Here is a 25345-nt window from a genome sequence, read left to right as displayed (position 1 = left end):
TTTACTTACGCGTGTAATCTCAGTCATTCGTCGTTATCCATTCATCATTCCAATATGCAAGATCTTTAATAAATTTCATCAATAAAAAAAAATAGAAGTTGGAACAGTTTAGATTGAAAAAAAACTAGAAAAACCAATTTGCTGGAAGCACCTCGATATTTCAAACCGAAACCGTAAAGCATTAACCGATAGTAGCTCGTACATCAGCATGTGAAAAAGTTTGAAAAGTGGATGTTTGCAAATTTGCCTCACGCTCAACGTGGTACGTATTTGCTGAGCGGGCATATTTGCTAATGTAAACTTGAAACTTACACCGATACGTTTCCGTAGGACAAGACGTTAACCTTTTCGATATCGGAAGCAGTAGTGGTATGCCATCAGACAGCTACATAAAGTACTAATCGCATTAGCGGTAGTGAATGAACGAATGAGTGAATTGGATTTAAATGTTAAAACTTAAAATAAGCTTTTTGGGCTGTGATTAACTTGCAATTTGCTATCGGTACAAAAAGAAGATTAATTTCTAAATCTCGCCTTCATTACGTGTGTCTATTTGCGTGACCTCAACTCTAGTGGAGTCTACGGTAAACTTATGAATCATAAGTTTTTTTCAATGTTCTCGAACATAATTACAGTAGACGCACATACCAGAAGCGTTAATTTAATATGATACAGTCTGTATTTCGGCCTATTGATCTGCGTTCTGACCAGTAAAAAAGTGAACCGAGGGACAAGAAGTAAATGTAATGCTTTTTGAAATAATATTTATTTATTTGTCTCGTAGTCAGGCCAATTTCCTTGTCGCAATATTTTAGCAAAGCGAAATGAGCGGAACTCTTCTGCACTAAGTCGGAAAAAGTGTAGTTTCAATGGAAACGCGCACCGAGTTGAAATAGGTTTCGCGGTATTACCAAAGTTGGTTAGGCTCTCGCAATCTTGCCTCTAAATAGACGTGAGCGAGTAAATCAGAAACACACACGATAAAACGGTGAACTGATGTAAGTAATCAAGTAAGTACCTATATCAAGGGCGGTGCAATTTCTTAGAGCCCGCAGCAAGCTCGGTTTCCATACAAACGTAGTTACATTCTCATTTTAAAACGACAAGATAGATTGCTCTGCACTGAAAGAAATGTTTGCATAACTGTAACAAGCATTTTGGTTACTGTTTGCACAAAAATTGGGACTTGCGAACTATGTGTTGTATGTTACAAAACCGTGTTTGGCTATCAGTGTTCAGTGGCTGGGTATACCTAGGTACACTACAAAATAAGTTTTGTAAATTTATGCAAAGTTTATTTTCTTATAACCGTAGTTTAGTTATTTAGTAAAGTTACAAAACCAGTTCGGCTATTTATTTTTTTCAGTGTGAAACATTGTACGTACAATAGGATATGGTATATCTATGCATGTAATTCGTTTATGTAGCTTCAGATACCATAGTAAATACAGCGAATTTAAGTTTCTCATGCAAAACTTGTTTTTGGTTTGTTTTATAAGCTGGAGCTATATAAACTAATTACAGGCATAGGTATACCTCATGTCATTGTATTTATATCAGTTTCATTACAATCCAACACGTAGTTTTAAAATGAGAAGGAACGAAACTCCGTTTGTATGGGAGGGTGAAATTTAGCCGAGCTTGCTGCGGACTGTTAAGTTCTCTTACTAATAAATGTAGCTCATGTTCAACTTTTGCCGGATATTTTTATATCGGACCCGACTAAACATGACAGTAGATAGGTGAACGTCCTAGTGCTCGACATGATAATGTCGAATAAATGACACCATGCTGTCACGTCTATTGACAGTGATTATGTTTAAAGATGACATATATATATGACGAGCACTCGGTATTCGCAAAACCAACAACACACTAAGTACTCACTGCGTATTTGTTAAGTATAATAGTAGGAAATACTTTATAAGGAATATATACCCTCATTTGTTATTTATTTGTGAGAAGAAAATTACAGAAAAAACGTGCATGCTTGATTGGAGATGGGTCCTAATTAATTTGAATGTTTTTGACAATGGCAACTAGTATTAAACCGCTCTATCATGATCCTAACCACCGGTGGTTTACAGGGGGTCTACCGCGAACACCGAAAATAAATCCGCAAATATTATAATTACAACACTTTTAAATATTCTTCATTGTTCTCCTTGAATAAATTTATTACAAAAAAAACAGCCAAGTGCACATAGTCACAAAGTAAATAGCGGCGGCGCGCGCCGGAGCAGAGAGTTCGCTCAGTACAAACACTACAAACTTACAAGAGTCATTTTCGCCGCACGCGCACAGACGTGACATTTACGCACAGAGGCGTTCTCGGGCACTCTCGGGCAGAGCTTAGTCGGGCTGTGCGCGCATTGCTCACTTGACGTCCCCGCCGCTACGTAGGTCATGTACGTCAGGATGCAGTATCTAAGGAATGTAAACATGATAAGATGTATGTATAAACGAATCAATGTATGTAAACTTATATTACCTACTCCTTTTTAAAATTCGAAATTAATACAGAAGCAACCCTAGTGTGTTGGGCAAGTTTAGGTATGTATTTTCAAGAACGGCGAGAACGGACCTTTTGTTTATTTTTTATTTTGTGGCATAGTGTAGGTATAGGGTTCCGAACCTTCACACAATATAAAAAGCCATACGACCAAAAGGGCATCCACTACTCACATCATTTTAATATACACCGTGTTTTTATTGAATTGCGTTAACTCCGGGGTTTCGGTAAGTACGTTTAAGGAAACTAAATGGCATAGTTAATTTTCAAAAAAAAAAAATTTTTGTTTTTTTTTTTACTTTTTTTATTTTTATAAAAAGTAACTAAATGTTGCATATAGCGTTGTTGTAACACGGGCATTACATTTAACTCAACCAAACAATTGAAAACTGTGACATATCAATGTCATTTCTAACATCGATCGTCCGAGATAGTACGTACGTTTAGTAGCAAATGTATGAACTCGCACTAAACACTAACTAATAAGTAAACAGGTCCTAAAGCAAGTGTACACGCTCGTAAGGGCCTTATAATATAAAAATTTATGATTGATTATCTCCGAAATGGAGTTAGTTAGAATATCGGTATCTTTGAGAAAGTTACTTAATTTAAGCTCAGGAATGCACCCTCGAAATTAACGCAAATCAAAAAAAACACGGTGTAGAAGAGAAATTTTTTGGAAAAATCTCATTAATGGGTAACCCATTAAGTATGTCAACAATATTTTTTGTGGAAAGTATTTTATTTTCTTTATTGTTTTTATATTTCTATACCCCTGGTTCAAAAGTTAGAGAGGGGGAGGCACCTATTTTAAATTTCAACTCCTAAACTTACGAGCAGTTTACAAACAAGGGACAGACACGCGGACGGACAGACGGACATGACGAAACTATAAGGTTTCAGTTTTTGCTACGTTGTCTACGGAACGCTAAACATACATAAGTACAATAGAAAATTTGTATATAATAAACTCAATATAAAATGTAGGTAGGTTGAATCAGGGATTAAATGACGAAAGATTGATAATCAGAAAAAATCACATACGTACTTTTCGCACTTTTTTACGCTAAGCAAATTGGACTTATTGAAACACGCCATTTTGAGGGATGAGGATTTTAACAGTCTATGTATGTATGAATATATGTTTATAGAAATGTGTTCAATTGTAGCATTGAAAGTACTGCTGATACTGATGAGAGAGGTGCCAATTTTAAGTTTGCAAAATAGGTACTGTAAAACTATGAAACCATAGTTGTTTACTTTCTTCGTTGGCTCAGTGACTCAAAATGAGACTTGACCTGCGACACAAGATAGTGCCACTTCTCCCGGTCCTTCACTACTTCTCCCCAATTGTTTACTCGTAGTTTGCGCAAATCCGCCTCCACCATGTCGCTCCAGCGATACCTGGGATGTCCAACAGAACATCCTCCTGCTAGGCGGCCCGGTACGCTCTTCACACTTCGATCTTCATCCATTCTCTCAAGATGACCTAACCAAAGGAGTCTGTGAGCTTTAGTCTCTTCCATGAATCCCATGATGCTAGGTCCAGACACTAGGTCTTCAATTTCGCGGTTCTTAAGAACTGTCCAGTGTCTAGCTTCCGGTCTTCGTTTGGCGCCCAATATTTTACGGAGGATTTTCCTCTCAGCAACTTGCAACATATTTTCTTCCTTAAGTGTTGGTGTCCAAGCCTCGCATCGGTAGATTAGAAATGGGCGTATTACGGTCTTGTAGATTCGGATCTTGGTGCATCTACTTAGAAGCTTGGACACTAACGCCTTATGGAGAGCAGCACTACATCGCCAGGTATTCTAGATCCTGATTTTGATGCCCTCGTCACGATTTTTGGTGTCTATTGTGTATATTTAAATTTTGCCACGTCTTTGTACATTGTATGTTCTTCATTTAGATTTTGGGATGGAACAGGGATATTTTTATAGAGACGTATTTATTGTGATAATTATTTATGAATAATTCAGCCTATATACGTCCCACTGCTGGACAATGAGCTCCTCTCAGAGAGGAGCGAGAGGATTTGGGCTATAGTCCCCACACTGGCCCAACGCGGGTTCAAGACTTCACATACACCTTTGAATTCCTTCGCGAATGTATGCAGGTTTCCTCACGATGTTTCTTTCACCGAAAAGCTAGTGGTAAATATCAAATGATATTCTACAGAATATCATAAGTTTCGAAAAACTCATTAGTACAAGGCAGGATTTGAAGTCGGACGTCGACCACGACCTCCGGATTGAAAGTCGGACGTCAGATCCACTCGATCACCACTGCTGACATAACTTTACTTTTGCTATTATATAACTTACATAAGCTAATGAAACACTAGGTACACAATAACCTGCAATTGTATAGTATCTTCCTTAAGGATGAAAAAATCTGACACGTGCTTTGTCAATCACACATTAAGTGGTGGCTGTTAATGACTGTATTTACCGCAAAACGTTGAGTTAGCTACATACTCGTATTTCTGTCCTAACACAATGTTTTCTTTGAACACGGAAACTTTTTCGATGCGAGTAACAAAAGTTTTTCAATAAGTTGGCGGCCTATTACAGTTTGGTTCACACTTCATTATACTGTTTACTTTTCCTGGGCATAGTTTTGGGTTAGCTTTTAGCTTGTGGTAGAAGTGACAAAAATTTAACTCAATGGTAAAATTAACGAGTAAAAACGATAGACGCTGTAATAGATTTTCTTCAGTGGCAACCGCAAAATAAAACATCAAAGGAAATCCCCCAGTAAGGTAGATCGACGATCTGATCAAGTTCTAAAGGAACCGTTGGATGAGAGTAGAACACGACCGGAAGCTGTGGAAATTCTTGTTTGGTTTGGGTAAGCTGTGGTGGCCGAGTGGATCTGACGTCCGATTTTCAATCTGGATATAGTGGGTTTAAATCCTGGCTCGTATAAATGACTTTTTCGGGACTTATTACGAAACATCATTTGCCATTTACCACTAAATTTTCAATGAAGAAAACATAAGGAAACCTGTATTGTATATCCGCATGTGTACCTATGTGAAATCCCCAACCCGCAATATGGCAGCGCATAGACTATACTCCAAGCCCTCTAGCGCTATTGTACAGGCTAATGATTATTATAAATTATCTACCGCAAGCATCAAATATCGAAATTTTGTCTGTTTGCCTCTCAGTCACTCACATCATACATATCACGTCATAGACAAAACTTCGATATATATTCGTGGGTAAACGAACCTAGCAGTGGACATATTTCAACTATGTCGACGATAATTTACTTATTCGAAATAAAAATCCACGTATTTTATTAAGTCTATAGCTTGGACCAACAGTGCCAACACGATTGCACGGAAAGTGGTAAAAGGGTCTGAGCGAAAAGTTAAATGAAATAACCGTCAAAACTCCGCCGCATACAATTAGGTTCACCAACTTGGCTTGCTGTTACAGTGCAGATTTCTAGCTGGATACCTAACCTAGCATTAGAATAGTTACCTTCCTAAAGATGGGGGCTAAAACTTCCTAATTGTAATAATGGGGACTTAGACAAGAGGTTTTCTTATCGATAGGGGTTGAAGACAAACGCTAACAAAAATTATAGGTCTACTGTTTAACTGACGGAGTTGTTAAGAAGTTATTATGGTATGGTAAGTAGGTATAAGATGATAAAAGTAAAGTGTATTCATCCTTACTTTTCCTATCATGTAAACAAACACTTCTCAAAGACATTATCACACTTTTCTCTGCAATTACACAATAATCATCATTCAAAGAATTAGTCTTGCGATACAGCGAGGAAATGCTGCTAGCATCTACGGCACCATGCCGCAGGGGGATAGTTTTATTTTATTTTAAGTCCAGTTTTATTTATTTTTAGATCTAGGTTTTAGGTTTTGTAGTTTAGTTTTTAGTATATTTACCAAATAAATTTATTTATATTTTAGTTAAGTTAAATTTGTAATTATGGAATTAAATATAATCTATATCGTCATTCATCACTGAAAATGTTGTTGTATACTTAAAGAAAATCACAAAGTATAGAAATCAACCAAGTAACCACTGAAAAATATCATTTCTAATAAGATTTTCATCAATATTTGCAGTAAGGAATCTGACATCCAGATTGTCTATGAAATCCTATTATTAGAATCTCACGTTTGTTTACATGATAAGACACGTAAAAATGAATACACTGTAAGTAAAAGTTGCACGGGAAGGGGGGGATGTTAGGGCCGGCAACGCGCATGTAACTCCTCTGGAGTTGCAGGCGTACATAGGCTACGGAGACTGATTACCATCAGGTGGCCCGTATGCTTGTTTGCCACCGACGTAGTATATAAAAAAGTGTAATTATAAAAATTATAAATCTTTAGATATTTAAATAAAAGTAAACAAACAAAATATACATTTTCGGGTAGTTATAATATTTATTGGTTAACCAACCTAATACAAAACCGCCTTGATCTGTCACTGAACGACCTGACATTAAACCTACATTATTTGATAATGTAATGTTTTCATCTACCCTCAACTGGCTTAAGGAGCCATTTGAGGGTAGATTTTGTTTACCTTTTTTTAAATACTTAAAGATAGAGTTCTAGTTTTCTTCCAAACTCAGTTACCTTCTACTAGTAAATCACCGCGCAACATCTACCTGCCAACCACCTGAGATAATAGGCCTATGCCTATAGCTATAGCAGCCTTATTAAAGTGTATAGGTAATTTATATTATCGAGGCTCAAGTCTCAACGGAATGGCCTAACCAAGCATTCCGCTTGGTCCTCGGAAGGAACCCAGCATAAAAAGTTTATGACTTCCCTATGCCTAAAAGGACCAGGCTTGACCTTGAATGAGTATAGGAAAAAAAGTTTGATAACATAAATCTCCTCTTGTATGTAGCCATTATGTAGCTACTATTAAAGGATATAGCACCCACATAGCACCTAACCATTTATTTACATACTGTTCTTATTTGTATGGTAAAATACAGTGCAAATTAGCATATACATACTTTTTAGGGTCCCGTACGTTTAAGATTCAAACATCTAACTGGGTATGATAATAAAGAAAAGTATAATACCTAGTAGGTAAGTGTATATTATAATATAGATATATGAGCACAGATATTTGTTCCTGAGTCATGGATGTTTTCTATGTGTTTAAGTATATATTATGTATATTATATATATCGTTGTTTGAGTACTCATAACACAAGTCTTGGTGGCTTACCGTGGGACTTGGTAAATTTTGTGTAAATGTCCCTATAATATTTATTTATTTTATTATTTATTTATTTATTTATATATGTAGATATATTGTATCTTCGTCTAGTACTAACAACACAAGGCTTTTTGAGCTTACTGTGGAACTAAATAGGTTAATCAATCAATCAAATAAATGTTTTGTACCATGTAATTGAGGTTACATGTGATTGATTGATCGATTTGTGTAAATTGCCCTTATTTTTATAATTATTATTTGTACTGAATAAAAAACCTGTGGGGCTAAGATGGTCGGCTCTTTATCATTTGTCACCATGCCTGTCACGTTCTAACAAGTATGTAAGTGCGAAAGTGACGGGGATAGTGAAAGGCGATAAAAATGGAACCATGATGCTGCCACTGCTGGTCACGCGTTAGTTTCAAGCATAAAAAATTAAATGATGATACGGAACCCTCGGCATGCGTCTCCGACTCGGACTTGTTCGGTTTTTTTTAGGGTTCCGTAGCCAAATGGCATAAAACGGAACCCTTATAGTTTCGCCATGTCCGTCTGTCTGTCTGTCTGTCTGTCTGTCCGAGGCTTTGCTCCGTGGTCGTTAGTGCTAGAAAGCTGAAATTTGGCATGGATATATAAATCAATAAAGCCGACAAAGTCGTACAATAAAATCTAAAAATTTAATTTTTTTTAGGGTACCTCCCCTACACGTAAAGTGGGGGTGAATTTTTTTTTTCGCTTCAACCCTAGAGTGTGGGGTATCGTTGGAAAGGTCTTTCAAAACTAATAGGGGTTTTCAAGAAACATTTTTTGATAAAGTGAATATATTCGGAGATAATCGCTCCGGAAGAAAAAAAAATGTGTCCCCCCCCCTCTAACTTTTAAACCATAGGTCCAAAAAATATGAAAAAGATCGTGGAAGTAGAGCTTAAGAAAGACATTAAATGAAAACTATAGCGGACATGATCAGTTTAGCTGTTTTTGAGTTATCGCAAAAAGTTTTCCCTTCATAGTAAAAAGACTTACTTTAATTAGGTACTGATTATGCAAATTTGCCTATTTGTTTAAGTCGGGTGAAAGGTACCGTTTCATCCCTTGGTTAACAATATACTATACATTAAGCTCCAGTTTAGCTTATTGTGACGGAAGAGTAACTACGGGACCCTACACTGAGCGTGGCCCGACATGCTCTTGGCCGGTTTTTATTTACATATACCATGACATCATCGTTTTTCTTTCCTCGTTGGTCCAAACTCTGCACAAATTCAGTATGATTATAACAATGATACCTATATCAGTAGTTGTGATTATTTTAATGTGTTGCGTTTTAGCGTTATACTATGTAAGTTACATTGTTTTCTCTCTCTCTTCACTGGCTCAGTGACCCAAACAGGATCTTGGCCTCTGACACAAGAGAGCGCCACTCTGCCCTATCCTGCGCCACTTCACGCCAGGGATCGGAAACCGGTATTTTTTGTATGGGAACGAAAACGGTATTTTTTTCGTTCTTTGTTAATTACTTCATTTCTAATTAGGCAATCTAATAATACGAAGTCGTTATCTGTAAACACAACTGAGTCCTATATTTAGAGTATAAAATAAACCGAAATATATGGTTATTTCGATGTTTTTGCAAAAAACCGGTTCCGATCCCTGTTCACGCCAGTTGGGTATTCCGAGGGCAAACAGGTCTTTTAGGACTTTGTTGCTCCAGCGGTATCTGGGACGCCCAGACGGACGTTTTCCACCCACATACGCTCTTCACATTGTTTTAATCGGCTGAAATTAAAGTGGTTTTAAATACATTTTCACTACACCGACTGGTAAAGGCCCTCTTGATTGCTGAAAAACGGATGAGAAAGTTGCATTTTATCCACATGTGTGGCAAAGTTAATCAAACGCAAATTTTGAGTTGTTTCGTTATGTTGCCTGGTGGAAACAACTTTTGAATGATGATTCCGAATGTTAAATATGTTACATTCATTTTTAATTGATTTGGTTTGATATTGTTTGATATTTTACGAGTGTGGTGAAAAATTTTGTGTTTCACTCGGTGACAAAATTTTGTTTAACCCTCGTGCCTTGAAACCCTCGCAACGCTCAAGGTTCAAAAACTTAGCCCCTTTGTAAAACTAATAACTTTTATAATATATCTCCCTATTTATTGACAAGTTTCGACAATTACAAAATAATGAAGGAGTAATTATTTATGCATTAAAATATTTTATACCTGTTGCCAAGTTTTTAACTATGAATAATATTTTGTATTTTTACAATGAATGAATGAATGAATATTTTTATTACATGTAACACATGGACACATATTTTCATTAGTAGAACTTACAAACTAAGGGGTTAGTAGGTACAACAAACACTAATTTAAAATAAAACAACACTGATGGGGGAATGCAATCCCTCACAGTGCGACAAGTAGGGACAGTCGACCCTATCCGCTATCATTCGTAGGATGCTGTTGGGACTGCCACGCACCCGGCGCACCAGGGATGCTGCGCGTGAACGCATGGTAGTATAAAAACAGTCCACGCGCGCCGTCACGAACATCCCTGATGCGCTACAGAAACGGGGCAGCCCCATCAGCACCCGGAACGCATTGTTGTACTGGACCCTAAGGGCCCCGTATGCCCGTTGCGTATACTGTGCCCACAAATTGCAAGTGTAGAGGGAAGTGCAAAATGCCCTAAATAGTGTGACTTTAACCTCTTTTGAGCACCTTGCAAATCTGCGGGCGATCATATTCGCCCGGACCGACAGGGCCCTTCGTTCCCTCTCCATATCCAGGTCGTCCTTGAGGTCGGTCGCGAGAAGATGGCCTAGGTACTTAAAATGGTCCACTCTATCTATGGGGGTACCATTGAGGCAAATAGCAGGAATATCCATTGTCTTCTTGCGACCGCACTCAAACACCATGAGCTGACTCTTGGTTGCGTTATATTTAAGACCATGATTTGAGACATACGTTTCGCAAATTCGCAACAGTTTACGCAGCCCACACACCGATGCTTTAAATGTTACCTAATATAAAATGCAGTAACTTTAGGAAATTTATAAAATGTAAACACGTATATTTTTTTAAACCCATAAATCACTTTCAAGTACATTCAGATATGTCAACCTTTAAAATCGAAAACCAGTTTTACGGATGACTCATTCTAGAACGGTCCGGGTCCGGGCCGAGATGTCTGACACATCGTTTTCTATAGAACGCATCTCGTAACCACCGATCACCTTTCATAGAAAAAAGTCTCGGACGCATTAGCCCGGACTCGGGCTGTTCTAGCGTACAGTACATTAAATTTATTTTAATGAATAAGGTCCGTCTATCAGGTAAGACCGTCTACATTCTCGTTTGATTTTGCTCCACTTACAGACGCTCGTTAGAGCACAAGGAGAGAAGCTCTTCCTTTCGGACTGTGTCTGAGCGACGTACGTATACAAATACGACTTGTCCTATGACGTGCCTATATGACGATCTTCCCACCCAAAGAAATTTTATAGGCCTGTCTTTTTGCAAGATCCCCACTGAAAACCAGCGCCACGAATTGCCGCGGCATTATGCTGAGTCCTACTTTAGCGTACGATGCTTTTCTTCATGTAGCATGTCTGATGATGTCTACTGGCCACGGACCATCTATAAATTATGGGAATTGACCTGACAATACCCTTTAGCTAAGGAGATACGTCTGCGGAAATGCCACTGGATAGGACATGTTTTACGAAGGCCAAACAACCACCTATTCAAGCAAGGGCTGACTTGGAAAATTCCCGGAAAAAAGGGAAAAGGTTGCCCACGTACTACAGTGGAAATGGAGGCTGCATAATGGCCTCGGCTGGGCGGAGCTAGAGGAGGCCGCGCTGGACCATGAAAAATGAAAATCCCTTCCGAGAGCCCTATTTCCCTGATGAGGGATAACAGGATACCATCATCATCATGCATGTCTGATACTGTGATGAGCACACCCCGTTATCAGTGTTGCAGATTCATTGAAATCTGGTACTAGGGTTGTTACATAATATTTATGTCGAGTAAATGTGACATATTGTTTAAATTTTTGACAGAAAAATATTTTAACATAATCATCTTACCTTTTGTTAATTTATTATTTAATAATAAATACCTAATAGGTAGGTATTATCAATGCAATTATTATTGTCAATGCAACATGTGTACTATTGCTTGAAGAATGTTTTTACAGGTAAAATAAAACATTTTTTTTTACTATCACATTATATTGTTTCTTGAATAAATATCATACGCAAAACATTTGTATACTTTCATTAGTGGTAAAATGTAAATTTATTTTATTAGTCATTAAAAATACCTACATTTATTTTTTCAAAAACACAGAAAACTAAACTATTTCTTCTAATATATTATACTAGCGACCCACCCCGGTTTCGCACGGGAAAATCACGGGTTCCTCTACTGTATTATGCATTCATTATACTTAAAAACCTTCTTCTCGAATCACTCCATCTACTAAAAAAAAGCCGCATCAATTGGTTGGGTCATTTTGAAGATTTAAGCATAGGTACATAGGGGCGGACAGACAGCTACAGTGACTTTCTTATATATGTACTATGTAGTGATTCATTACTTGTCTGAATAAATTATTAAAAGTTTTTCTAGATTAGCTGGCGTTAAATTTTGTCGTCTGTTACTGTATATCCATTTTAAATATGAAAAAGATCGCTCCACAGCTACAGATGTTATTGGTAAATATTTTAGGTAATTATAATGTTCCACTGTGTTTTTGTTAATGCATTTTGTAATTTCAGCTTCCCCATTATTAAGTAAATTTAAAATAACTCTTACTGTACTGAAATCGGGATTTTTTTTTAAGACTGTGTTCAACTTCGTATATACAATTTTTCCTTTGGGGTGAAGGTTTGACATAGACAACTTTTTTTGGACACCAATAACAATGCACATAGATTCTTCTAACGTTAATTTGGAATTTTGTAATTGATCTATTGCAATTGTTAGGAAACAAAATTTATCAACTATGAAATCAATGTCGTGCTTTAAATTTGGACTGCAAAAAACTCGCTTCGCCGCTGCTATGGCAACAGCATCTCGACTGTTGAATTCATTTATTACGTCTTTGATTTCAGTAAAGTATTTTTGATAATAGGTAACTGCCTCTAGCCATGTACCCCATCTTGTGATGACCGGACGGGGAGGTTTTGGAATTGAAGGAAACATGTATTTCAGTTTCTGAAGTCGTTTTGGCGATTTACTAAATACTTTTTTGACGCTGTCAACCAATTTGTTGACATTTGGATATATACCTCTTATCGTGTCAGCTACTCTGTTCAATGCGTGGGCTATACAAGTCACATGAGACATATTTGGAAAAATCTCTTTAAGAGTTTTTGCAGCCTTTATCATGTACTGGGCAGCATCCGTTGTTAAAATTAGTAGCTTATAAAGATTATTTTCGTAATTGCCACCCCACAGGTCTTTTAGAGTCTCGACTACTAAATCTGACACAGTGCTATGATTTGTGGTTTCTAAAATTTTACTTGCATATATTCGAGGTGTTGAGACACAGTTATCCATCTTCCCTATAATGACATTGGCGATGCTTTTTCCATGATTTTCAGTCTCATCAATGCTCAAATATATGTAGGAGTCCTTTAAATCTATTCTTATCTTTTCTTTTTTTTTCTTCATATATGACTGGCAAATAATTTAATCTTAATGTAGACTCACACGGAAGGCTGATGTCATTTCCATATTTATGCGTCAAGCAGTTTTGAATAAATTCTCTAAATTTGGGGTTATCCAATTGGCTCCAGGGTATATTACAATTAACCAAAAATTCAGTCAAATCTTTATTGAATTCCGGTTGCATATTCTTTATATTTCTGTGTTTTAATGTATCACAATGCTTTTGTACACTGTACTTGGAGAAAAATAAAGATACATTACAAGATTTACAAAAAACTCTGGAATCTTGAATTTCTAAATTTTCAGCTTCAAAATCCAGGTCAAAGCAAGATGGAGAATTGCCGGCTTTGTCATTGTGACCTCGAGTTTTAAGATGTGATTCCAAAATAAACTTTTTCGGTTTAAGTTCTATATCACATACCTTACAAAATATAGTCTGCCCATGGGTTTCAAACTCTACGTTATCCTTCAGATAATTATCCATGCTTAGTGTACAGAAATACGCTATATTTTTTAAGAATATAGTTATTTCGATTTAAGTATGACGTCCATCTAAGCACTCAAGTCAACAAAAGACAATGTTGTAAATAGATTGACATTGTGAGTAAGAACAACTGGCCAGTAATTGCTTTGATGGATAAGGTTTATCTCGAGAGCCCTTATGCGAGAAATAAAAGGATGTTGTGGATTTACAACCGCAATTTAATTAAGGATATATATAGTAAACTAATTTAAATACTTTTCAATCAAATTCACTACTTCAATCCAAAAAGGTTCCATTTGTTGAGGTGATATTTTCATAAGCATTTTTCTTAATTTCGATGTCTCCCTATTGCACGTGCAGTTGAATTCCCCTTTTGTCCATCCAGTTTCACATTCTGTTGTATATTTTCTGAACACTTTAACTACTTCATCCCAACAATCGTCATAGTTGTATATGTCAACATGTTTTAATAAGAACCGAAGGCACCTTACTTTAAAATTTATGGTGCATTGGCACAAATGTATCATATTTTTATCTGTAACAGAACAAACCCGTAAATTTGATTTAAAAGAAATAATTAAGTATTTATTCGAAAATTAATACTGTATGTATGTACATTATTTTAGCTAATTTATACCTACACTGTTATTTGTACAAGGTATTAAATTCACGAACCATTTCCGCGTCGCATTCGGGTTACTTCTAATTTCGCCATCAACTCTGTATTAAACCGGGAAAATTCTAAGTGATCATTTAGGAAATTCATGACTTTAACTGAATATTGAGAACGAATCATATACGACATAAATTAAAGTTTTGACACATAAATGACGTTACGACATATTATAGACTGAAAAGCAATATATCCTTTTTTAATTACCGGATGAAAAGAGGTTTATTTTGTTAACAACTTCAAACACCATGTCGAATTATTATAGGTACGTAGGTATACCTGGGCCCAGGCACATGTAATAAAATTTAAATGTAAAGTGCCAACCCTAGCGTTTTCAATGAATCTGCAACACTGATAACGGGGTGTGGTGATGAGGGTGGTTGGCAGCAACATGCAGTGCGTGTCCCATATGGCTTATGAACGCACACTATGGAGACGGAGCATACATGGTCGCGATCCTCAGCAATGAGAGACCGAGGATGAAGAAGATGTCTTCTTACTTTTCTTTATGTATAAGTTGTGGCGTTAAATAAATATATTTTCTTTCTTTCTTCATTTGACCTTAAGTTTGTTATTTGTTGCAGAAAAAAAGACGAAGATATTTGGATTTAGCATCTAAAGTGCCCACACAAAAAGATAGACTGCCCATCATTGGACATCTATACAAGCTAAGCGGGGGAAGTGAACGTTAGTTGTTTAATTATTTCATTTTATTTAAATTCTATTAATCAAATTAGTTACGCATCATCACAGTGTACTAACGGCCCGATTCGAACTTAGATATTTCAAAAAAAGTTACGTCAGTGTCAAAAGTGACTTTTTTTTTAATAAACGTCACTTTTGACACTCACGTATCTGATCCATATCGTATCGTATCTTTAGTAAATTTTGGACATATCTCAAAGCGCGAATAGGGCCGTGAGGCACTGCGAACGACATACAGTATTTCGGAGTTATCACAAGAAGGCGGTATGCGAATTCGCACATTGCTCCAGTGTGCGAGCGTCACATCGCTAAATATATACACACATCGCGCTGTCACTCTCATACACTGGAGCGACGTGCGAATTAGCATCAGTATGATAACCACGTTAGTCTCGCCATTGAAATTTCCACCGACCCCAAGACGATTTTATAAGGGATTGAAGTGGTTCAACTGACCCCGGTCTACCCGAATGGTTCAATTTCAGGATTGTGGGAATATTCCAAAGAAGTTAGTGATGCCGCTGAAAAAGCTGGAGGAATCATTACTATATGGGCGGGACCTAAGGCCATATTCTGTAAGTAACTAATTTTTAACCCCCAACGCAAAAAGAGGGGTCTGTGACTTACTGTCTATCTGTGGCATTGTAACGTAACCTTCCAACGGCTAGACTGATTTCGATGCGGTTTGTTTTACGTGAAAGCGAATTTCCTTGCGGTCGTTTTTAACATACAATAAATACAATACAACTATGTTTGATAAAAATCGATCTACTTAGCAGTTTGAAGACTATCAGCTCTTTCCCAAGTTGATGTTAAAGCATTTTTGCCATAAGAAGGTTTTTTATAAACTCTCTGTCTTGTTCTTGCTGTCCTTTATTACCTTTAGCCGCTTTGTTGCGATTTATATATTACTATACAATACAATACAATAAATACTCTTTATTGCAAACCTCACATAGTTGACAATAAATGTACAGAATCAAACAAAATTAATACATAAATATACAATACAGAAATAACAACAGGCGGCCTTATCGCTTAAAAGCGATTCTTCCAGACAATCTTTGGGTATCGGAGACAATAAAATTAGAATATACGGTATAGGTGGCACAAAGAAAAACAACAAAATAATAATAATAATTAAAAGTTGAATAGAATATAACCAAACAACACAAAACATTAATATGAATAAACATACTTAAATACGTCTAACCATAAACATACATAGACATACATACATAACAAATATTTATTAAATAAAGAAACAGCAGTGTCATTAATAAATAAATAAACTAAGGAAGGGAAAGATACCTAGTATTCCTTAAGGTTTGATTTGAAGGAGGTCATAGATTGAGAATGTTTTAACTCAACAGGGAGACAGTTCCATAGTCGAACAGCTTGGAAAATAAATGTGCAATTATAAAATTTGGAAGAGGAAGATGGCACGGATAGGAGCAAATTTTGAGAGGATCTAACAGAATTCAGATAAGAGAAACGCTCTTTGACATAGCGGGGAGTTGCTGGACTTGCAGGATTTAAAAGTATAGAATAAAGAAAAGAAAGTATGTGGGAGTTACGGGAGTTATGACGATGACGGATAGGGAGCCACTTGAGTTATATAATGTTCATAAATAGAAAAGGAAATATAATAACATATTTATTTATTTATCATAGTTTATATTATTTGCTATTTGTGTAGGTATGTATTGTTTTTATTCCATCCGTGTGAGAGCTACGATACAACAGAAAGACAGACATTGGCGTCAAACATTATAACATTGTTTTGCATCGGGGGTTAAAGTGCATTAATACGGAAGTGATAATATTCTTTTACTAGATTAGGCACAATATTTATGTATAAGTATTATGACTAATATTTTATACATTTTTAGGTATCAATGACCCCGATGATGCTTTCACCGTGCTCAACTCGTGTTTAGATAAAAGTTATTTTTACAAAATAGCTTTCGGCTGGTTCGGCCATGGACTGCTTACTTCCGATGGTAACCAAATACTTACACTTACTTAGCTTTTTTCCCTAAATGGCTTTTATTCCTCGCCAATTTGTCATGTTACTTAGTTTTAGTTATTCGATGTTTCCGATATGATACTGATCTGTCAGTGTAAAAAATTATGTTTTTGTTTGAAGAAGTGTTTATTTTGACACTAACATATCAGTATCATATCGGAAACAGATTGAATACTTAACTAAAACTCGAATTGGTCTGTTATCCTTTCTTGTATTCACACCAGTTAAGGCCTGTTTACATATTGATTAGTGTTTTGCCTCTAAGCGCAAGTAGCATATGTATAATTTCGCACTAAACTCTAATCAATGTGTAAACAGGCCATTAGGTAGAGAAAAATTCCGACAGTGAAACATCCAATATTAATATCGCCAAAGCCAGAAGTTTTCTATCAAGCAAATGAAAAAAAACTAGTATATTTACATAATAGATGCTGGCGGCATTACCTAGTTGTATCGCAATGCTGATACGTTGTGCGAAGAAGCCGCCAGCTCTTCGGTCATCAGTTACGTCAATCAGACGCTTTGCGATGGCTTTTAATTTCCAATTTTTACCGAACTGCCGAAGAGGGGTTATGATTATCAAGTATGTGGTAAACAAATTTTGTCAATAACAGTAGAATAAAAAACTATACCCTTTTTTTAGTGTTATAATATAATATTCTCTTATATTAGTATAATTCTCTCTGCCTATACTCCACTGACAAGCGCCTCTTACCAGATTATCTACGTTCACTTTACCGCCGTCAGTTTTTTTTTTTAATTCTGCTTGTTCGTAGTGGCCACATGGAAGCATAATCGCAAGCTGCTGAACCCGACGTTCAGCCAGCATGTGCTGGATGGGTTCCTGCCCATCTTCAACCGGCAGGCCACGCTGCTGGCTCTGGAGATGGAACAGTCGGCTGGAACAGGCTTGTTCGATCCTACTGATTACTTTCGTGAAGTTACCCTCGAGACTGTCTGTCGTAAGTATTAGTTGAAGTTTATTCAGTGATGCAACGTAACGCCTTGGCTACGAAACTCAGGGTCTGAGCGTGCACGGTCGCCATACATTATTTAAAGGTACCAGTCATTCATCCAGTCAGGATTCATACTACACCAGGATTACTGCTGGAGTTCTGCAGCACGACATTACTGCATTACTGCCGCAAATGTTCCAGGCATCAACATCGATTTTGACATTTGCGGCAGCAGTGCAGTCGGCAGTAATGTCGCGCTGTAATTCTGCTGCAGTAATGCAGCCGACTGCATTGCTGTAGCAAACGTTTAAAAGATAATTTTTAACGAGAAAACATTAAATTTCTGCAAGCGGATTCGATTGAAGCGTTAGCTTGATATTCCCTTGTTAGCAGCTGTAGCTACTTTCAAGGAAATAACTCCGCACCAACCGACGCAAAATGAGTGTTCATCAGTTCATCACTTACGTCTTTATCTTCAGTTTTCCTTTAATCTTTGTGAACACTGCAGAAACCGCTTTTGGCATCTCTCTGGACGACCGATCAGTCATCGACAGCGAATACAAGAAAGCCCTTGCAGTCGCCCTAGACGGGTCTGCTCAGCGGCTGGGCAGATTCTGGCTCCATTCTGACTTCCTCTACCAGTTCTCTGCGCTTCGGAAAACTATGGACGAAGCGGTGGCTGTTGTTCACAAAATGTCTAGAAATGTAAGTGAAAACTTTGTTTGGTATTCTAATCTGATGAAGATGGATCGTGAACTATATAAACATAAATCTTCTTCTACTTCTTCCTTGTCGTATTCCCATGGCTGAGGGACGTGACGACTGTGGACACTCTTCACCAGTGCTCTCCAAGCTTCTCTATCTAGGGCCCGGTGCATGCTAGCCTGAAATGTGTTTTTTGTCTCGGAAGTTATTCTGTCCGCCCAACGCATGGCCATACGTCCATCCCTACGCTTCCTTGGCATGCGGCCAGTGATTATGAGCTTTTCCAGACTATCTGAACCTGTCCTGCTTAGATGGCCGAAGAAACCAAGTACACGTTGGGTGCAAACAGTGGAGAGCCTCGTTTTAATAAACATAAATGGAAATGTGTAAGTTTGAGTCGCATTTGACACAGCTTAACACCCTGACCTGACACTGACAGATTCGCTAGCGTGTGCGTAAAATACTTTGTTATGTATCTCGCTAGTACTGGCATATTAGTACGAGTGAGATGTATAGAAGATAAGGTTACGCAGACTATATGCAGACGTATGGAAGCGCAGACGAATATCTCAGTGTCAAACTAGTGGTAGCCGTACTTACCAGGTAAGGTAACCTTTACCTTACTTGAGCGATAAGGCCGCCTGTTACTACCTTACCTTTATTTAAATTTTAAATCTATTTTTGAATTTTTTTTCTGTTGAATTTGACCAGCAATAAAGGATATTTATATTTACTTATAAATAAAATCGATTTAACTTTAAGGTTTTAAACACGAGAAGAGCAGAAAGAAAGGAAGCGAAGACAGCCAATACATCATGTAAGTTTTTAATTTAACTTGCAATGTTCAGTCCGCCTTTTGCTAACTTAGGTACTTAACTTTTAACTTTCAATGCTCTTATGTTCTCCTCGTATGTAAGTTGTCTTTAAAGACAAACTATGGGCAAACTATTTCATTTTTGGACTACGTGATAAATAGTATATTATTGCAGAGGCCGGGAAAAGGCAATTCGTGTATGATTTTAGGCCGACGCGAAGCGGAGTCACATACACATTCGTGTGGCTTTGATCTCGCCAATTATATTAGACACTGCAACCTCTAAATAGCTCCCTCTTCCTAATGTATTTAAAGAAATGTCAAATTCCTAGGCGATTTACTTTCCTTTCTTCTTTTCCTAGGTGCGGACATTAAATAAATAAATAAATAAATAATAATAAATAAAAATGTTTATTTATCAGCATTACTCGATCTTACTATATTATCTTTTTCATTTTGTCAGCCCGCCGCTTCATAGCATTCCTGGACCTGTTGTTAGACCTGTCAGACGACGGCTCGTTCTCTGACGACCAGATCCTGAACGAGCTGAACATTTTCATAGCGGCCGGCCATGACACCTCGTCTCGCGTGCTCGTGTCAATAATGGTGTTACTGGGGACACATCAGGATGTGCAAGAGAAATTATACAAGGAGTAAGCGCTGGAACAGTTTTACTTTAACTAGGACCGTAAAACTAGCCAATTTTGCTTTCAGAGATGTCTTTGAACCAATAACATATATAAATAAGCTGGCCATTCTTTGGCTCAGCGTATAAGCATTGCCATGTGGCAATGCGGCTAACCTTCTGAGCACGACGTTTTCTATTGATGAGACTTATTTTCAGTTTATTTTAAGCCTATTTTCATCAATTTGTATCACTATCGAATGTAAATATTGTATGTTAAATAAATAAAAGACCATACCTACCTGTTCCTCAAATAGGTCACAAAGACGATTGAGGTAACACATACGTTTTATGGCATTTTTACAGGGTGATAACCGTCCTAGGCCCAAGTTCGTACTTGAACAAGGAAGACATAGCAAGGCTTGTGTACACGGAAGCAGTAATCAAGGAGGTGCTTCGCCTCAGCCTAGTGGTTCCTATCGTGGCACGGGAAGTCGACAAGGACATCAAACTCAGTAAGCAGTTCATTTCCTGAGGGCTTGCCGCGAACATCAGTTTCCCCTCTATAATACACTTTTATATGGAGCTTTATAGACGAAAAAACGGACGAAGTGGTTCGCAGTTATAGCCCTGCTACTCAAAATATAAGGATACGATGGTATCTCTTGTCTAAGTGACAGCGTGATAAAATTATGTCCGTCACTTTTTATCTCGAGGTGTTAAAAAGTGACGGTTATTTTATCACGTGGATAAAGCTATCCATAATAAGTAGAGCAAACACAACATAGAACATCGCTGCATAGATAAAAGGAAACGCGTGGTGATCTCGCTTCGTTCCCTCACTTATTTTTTATTGGAGTACGACCTTATTTCAGTAGCTTCCACGTTAACGACATAAGTATCTCAGATTTAAACATTGCATCTTATTCTCAACGTATCGTTTTATAATGCAAAATTTCAGAGAACTACACGCTCCCAGCAGGCAGCGGTTGCGCGGTGTTGTTCTGGGGTATCCACCGGCTGCCGATCTGGGGCCCAGACCGTTTGCAGTTTAGGCCAGAGCGGTGGCTGGACCCCTCGACCCTGCCTCGGAATCCTGGAGCCTTCTGTGGCTTCAGCCTTGGGAGGAGGAACTGCATTGGTACACTTTTAATTTCGCTTTTAAACTGTGAATTTAATATAATTTCTAGCGCCAATAGCGACATTTGAAATGTTAGACTGGTTGAGTCTTCTGTTCGCGCTAGTCGCGTTCGCACACGTGGTCAGTGCTAGTCTAAAATAACACGCAACTATAAAGTGACATTCGGATGGCAACTGCAGCTGCATTATTGTTTATGTACCGTGAAGTAAATAACTACTTACTTGTTGTGTCCCTATTACTCTAATAATACCAGACCAGAGTAATAGAGATTTCCTTCGAATTTAAAGTTTTGGGGTAGCCGTCTGGATTCTCTGCTCACGATAGTAGGTAATACCTATAGTAAAAATTACTTCAATGTAATTTATACCATTTTCAATTGGAACAGAGTTGCATTTCTTTTATTTCGTTCCATTTTCAAATTAAAGAAATTTAACCATATTTCATTCACTACTATTGATTTCAAATCAGATGTCAGATGGAATTGTTTTATACGAGTATGTACCCAAATATATGTATGTACCCATACATATATATAATATATATATATGTATGTATGTAGCCAAATAGTTCGGTACACCATATATTTAGTATGGTGTACCGAACTATTTGGCCACTTTGACTGCTACGAAGTATTTGACGCTGACTGTACCTAGTTCTGTTAACTAATGTGTACCTACTTCCCCGCCATATAGGCGAAACCTAGTGCGGAGACCATGACATAATCTGTAACCTGTATTTTTTAAATACTTACCTAAAAACTTTTTTACTTTACTTTTTTATATGGTGGGCCTTAGGAGGCTAGGACTTGGCTATTAGGACAAAACGATTTAGGCCTTAGGACACAGTAACTTACTCTACCGATGCAAGTCTAAAATCAAAGTTGCTGAAGAAATTTATTTTACTTCTAATTTACTGTACATAACTGAAGCTTCTTATTTCAAGGGAAACCCTATGCACTTATGGCTATAAAGACCATAGTGGTACATTTGGTACGTAAATATCGGATCTCGGCCGACTACAGCAAAGTGAAACTGGAGTATGACGTGCTACTCAAATACGGAGAAGGACAACACATAACGTTACAACTGAGGAAAGAGACAAAGGAAGAAAGCAAGAAAGGAAGAAGAGAGGAAGAAGTTCAAGAAGATAACTTTAGATAATGTACTTCACTTTGAATTATCATTAGCGTTATACGTTAATTAACGTTTTTAAAATTTAACAAACCGTCAATGTTTTCTGTTTGTTAGAAAGAGACAAAAAATAGTGGTTTGTAAAAGGTTGCTAAGTTTTATGAATAATAAGGGTATATGAATACGAGTTGCAGTATAATTAAAAGTTTTAAGTATGTCCTGCGCTCACGGTGTTCCACCCTTATGGCCCGGCCACGACATCGCGCGGCGGCGGCAGCGGCAAGCGGCGACCATAGGTTGGAGCGAAACACAGCGATCCGACCTTTCCTTCCGCCGCCGCTCGCCACTGCCGCTGCCGCGCGATGTCATGACCGGGCCGTTAGGACGATACTCGCTTGAACGCCTTGCAAAATATTAGGGGATTTTTTTTTTACTGGAACAGAACACCGCGAGCGCAGGCGATTGTACTTATCGTTTATCAATTCTACCATTATGGTACAATTGATATTGTAACAAACATAGATAATAAATGTTGATCGTTGATATTGTAAAGATTGTTGACAAGCGAGCAGTTCGATAATTGCGGGCATTTTGCTCTGTCATTCTAATTACGTCTTAGTGAGAGTAAAAGAGAAAGATCCCCGCAATTTGCGAATTTCGGTTTTCGCGGTAGCCCTTCTGGCCTAGTGAGTGGCCCTATCTATAAAGCCGATGGTCCCGAGTTCTTATCCCGGTAAGGACTATTTTTGATCCTGAGTCATGGATGTTTTCTATGTATAAGTACTTATATATTTTTATACGTATGTCTACCGCCGCCCAGTACCCATCGAGGCTCGGTATCGGTTTTTAAAAATAGCGGTTAATACTGGTTTATTTTGATTTTACTCTGAATTTTCATAAGAACACGAACGTTTTAAAAACATTATTGTAACCTAAATAAACCGGTTAATCTGACAAGAACTTTATGGCAATATTATTAAAATAACTAATGAATAAATAATGAAACCGAAATTAAAAGATTTTGCGCCAAGTACATGATAAAGGTTTAAAAATTTAATCGGTTTCCGAGACTTGGTACCCAATAGTACAAACTTTGCTTAGTTTGGGGCTAGTTCGAGCTGTGTAAGATTTTGCCTAAAATAATGAAGCGAACAGTGTTATGATTTATATTTTATATGTTTTTTTATCACTTCCTTTTTATAACCGGTGTGAGGTTTACAGTTAATTTCACTCATTTAAAACCCTATCTGAAACAGTCTTAAGTTTTGGTGTAGCCATACTAAATTATAATCCCTCTTTTATAGAGATATATATTATTTTTAAATTATCCTTTAAAGCTAGTTCGGACTACGTTAGAAATTTAGTCGAGTAGATTAGTCAGAGAATGGGGTGTGGGGGGGCTTACTCGCCAGAAAATATTGAATAAATTGGATCCACTTGACTAAATTTTTGGCGTTCAGACACGTTTGTCTAGTAACAAAAATACTCGCCACCCGACTAAACTACTAACGTAGTCCGAACTAGCCTTCATGTACTTATTGTAATCATCGAGCGATAGTAGCCTAACAGCAGAGTGTGCGACTTTCTATACGTACGTTAAAACTAAGGCTCTTACCAATAGGTTTTTCGGAAATTATGTACAATATATCAGTTGACATTAACTGATTGCTCTTCGGTGAAGGAAAACATCGTGATGAATAAGGCCTAGTTTTCCCTCTGGGTTGGAAGGTCAGATGGCATTCGCTTCCCTAATGGCTCCTCTACACGATGAACCAGCGCTGGATCAGCGAGATGGCCATGCGATGGTTGAGAGCATTCACTATGGAATGAGCCACGTGTAGATGCGTATCCGCCATCGCTGGCCCCACTACCTGTGATGTGCGGACGAAAAACCTACACCGTGGCTATCCCGCCGTCCAACACCACTACCATCTCTACACACTAGCCTATCTTAGTGGGCCCGTATAATGGCCCATTGTGTAGAGTAAAGAGAGAGTAGGAAGTGTGGTGTAGTGGCGTAGGCACTAGCACGCCAATTCTTGGAATTAGTTGCCAAGCCGCCCCTGGGCTCCCATGAGCCTTAACAAAAAAAAGCCGGGACAACGCTAGGAAGATGATAATTCTCTATGAAAACATCAAACCTAAGATGTGGAATGTGGACCTGCATAGTTAAGTGACCCCACAGTATGTAAATTTATTTGCAGGGGGCTCACTTAACACTGCAGCTTACTGTATGTATGCACGCAGGTATGTTCGTAACTTCGTAGGCACCTACAAAAAAATTAAATTATTTGAAAAACGGTGGGCAACAAAAAACGTCTACGTCACTTAGGACTTTTAGTAGTAGGCAGGAAGGACTTGTAAGACTATGACAAAGACAAGACACACAATATAGCACTTTATCTGCTACTTCTACTGAAAGATACATAACACGATCCCGTCCGGTCATTCCCCGCCCACCCCCCACCGCGGTCATGTCCGAGCTATAACCACGAAAATCAAAGTAAGTAAGTAAATATTCCTTATTGCACCAACAATTATACATTTTACATACATGTAAAACTACAAATAAATTTTAAAGCATACTAGAACCAGGTTAACAACAGCGATCTCTTCCAGACAACCTTTTCTTTATCGAAGTTCGTCAATTGCGGGCATTTTTCTCC

The 25345-nt window shown here is 37.7% G+C and overlaps 1 protein-coding gene across 1 annotated transcript; it reads left to right on the top strand.

Moving 5' to 3' along the window:
- Positions 1–8823: 8823 nt before the first annotated feature.
- On the top strand, positions 8824–22868 carry LOC133529472 (cytochrome P450 4c3-like). Its single transcript, XM_061867187.1, has 11 exons — positions 8824–9067; positions 15159–15261; positions 15765–15854; positions 17172–17282; positions 18085–18270; positions 18773–18969; positions 19732–19786; positions 20247–20436; positions 20775–20923; positions 21370–21549; positions 22492–22868. Exons 1-11 carry the CDS (start codon positions 8996–8998, stop codon positions 22707–22709), a joined length of 1551 nt encoding a protein of 516 aa, XP_061723171.1. The 5' UTR covers positions 8824–8995; the 3' UTR covers positions 22710–22868.
- The last annotated feature ends 2477 nt before the right edge of the window (positions 22869–25345 follow it).

The sequence above is a fragment of the Cydia pomonella genome, chromosome 21 (assembly GCF_033807575.1).
Source record: "Cydia pomonella isolate Wapato2018A chromosome 21, ilCydPomo1, whole genome shotgun sequence".
Lineage (NCBI taxonomy): Eukaryota > Metazoa > Arthropoda > Insecta > Lepidoptera > Tortricidae > Cydia > Cydia pomonella.
The sequence above is the reverse complement of the archived record's forward strand: the minus strand, read 5'-3'. Positions and strand labels throughout refer to the sequence as shown.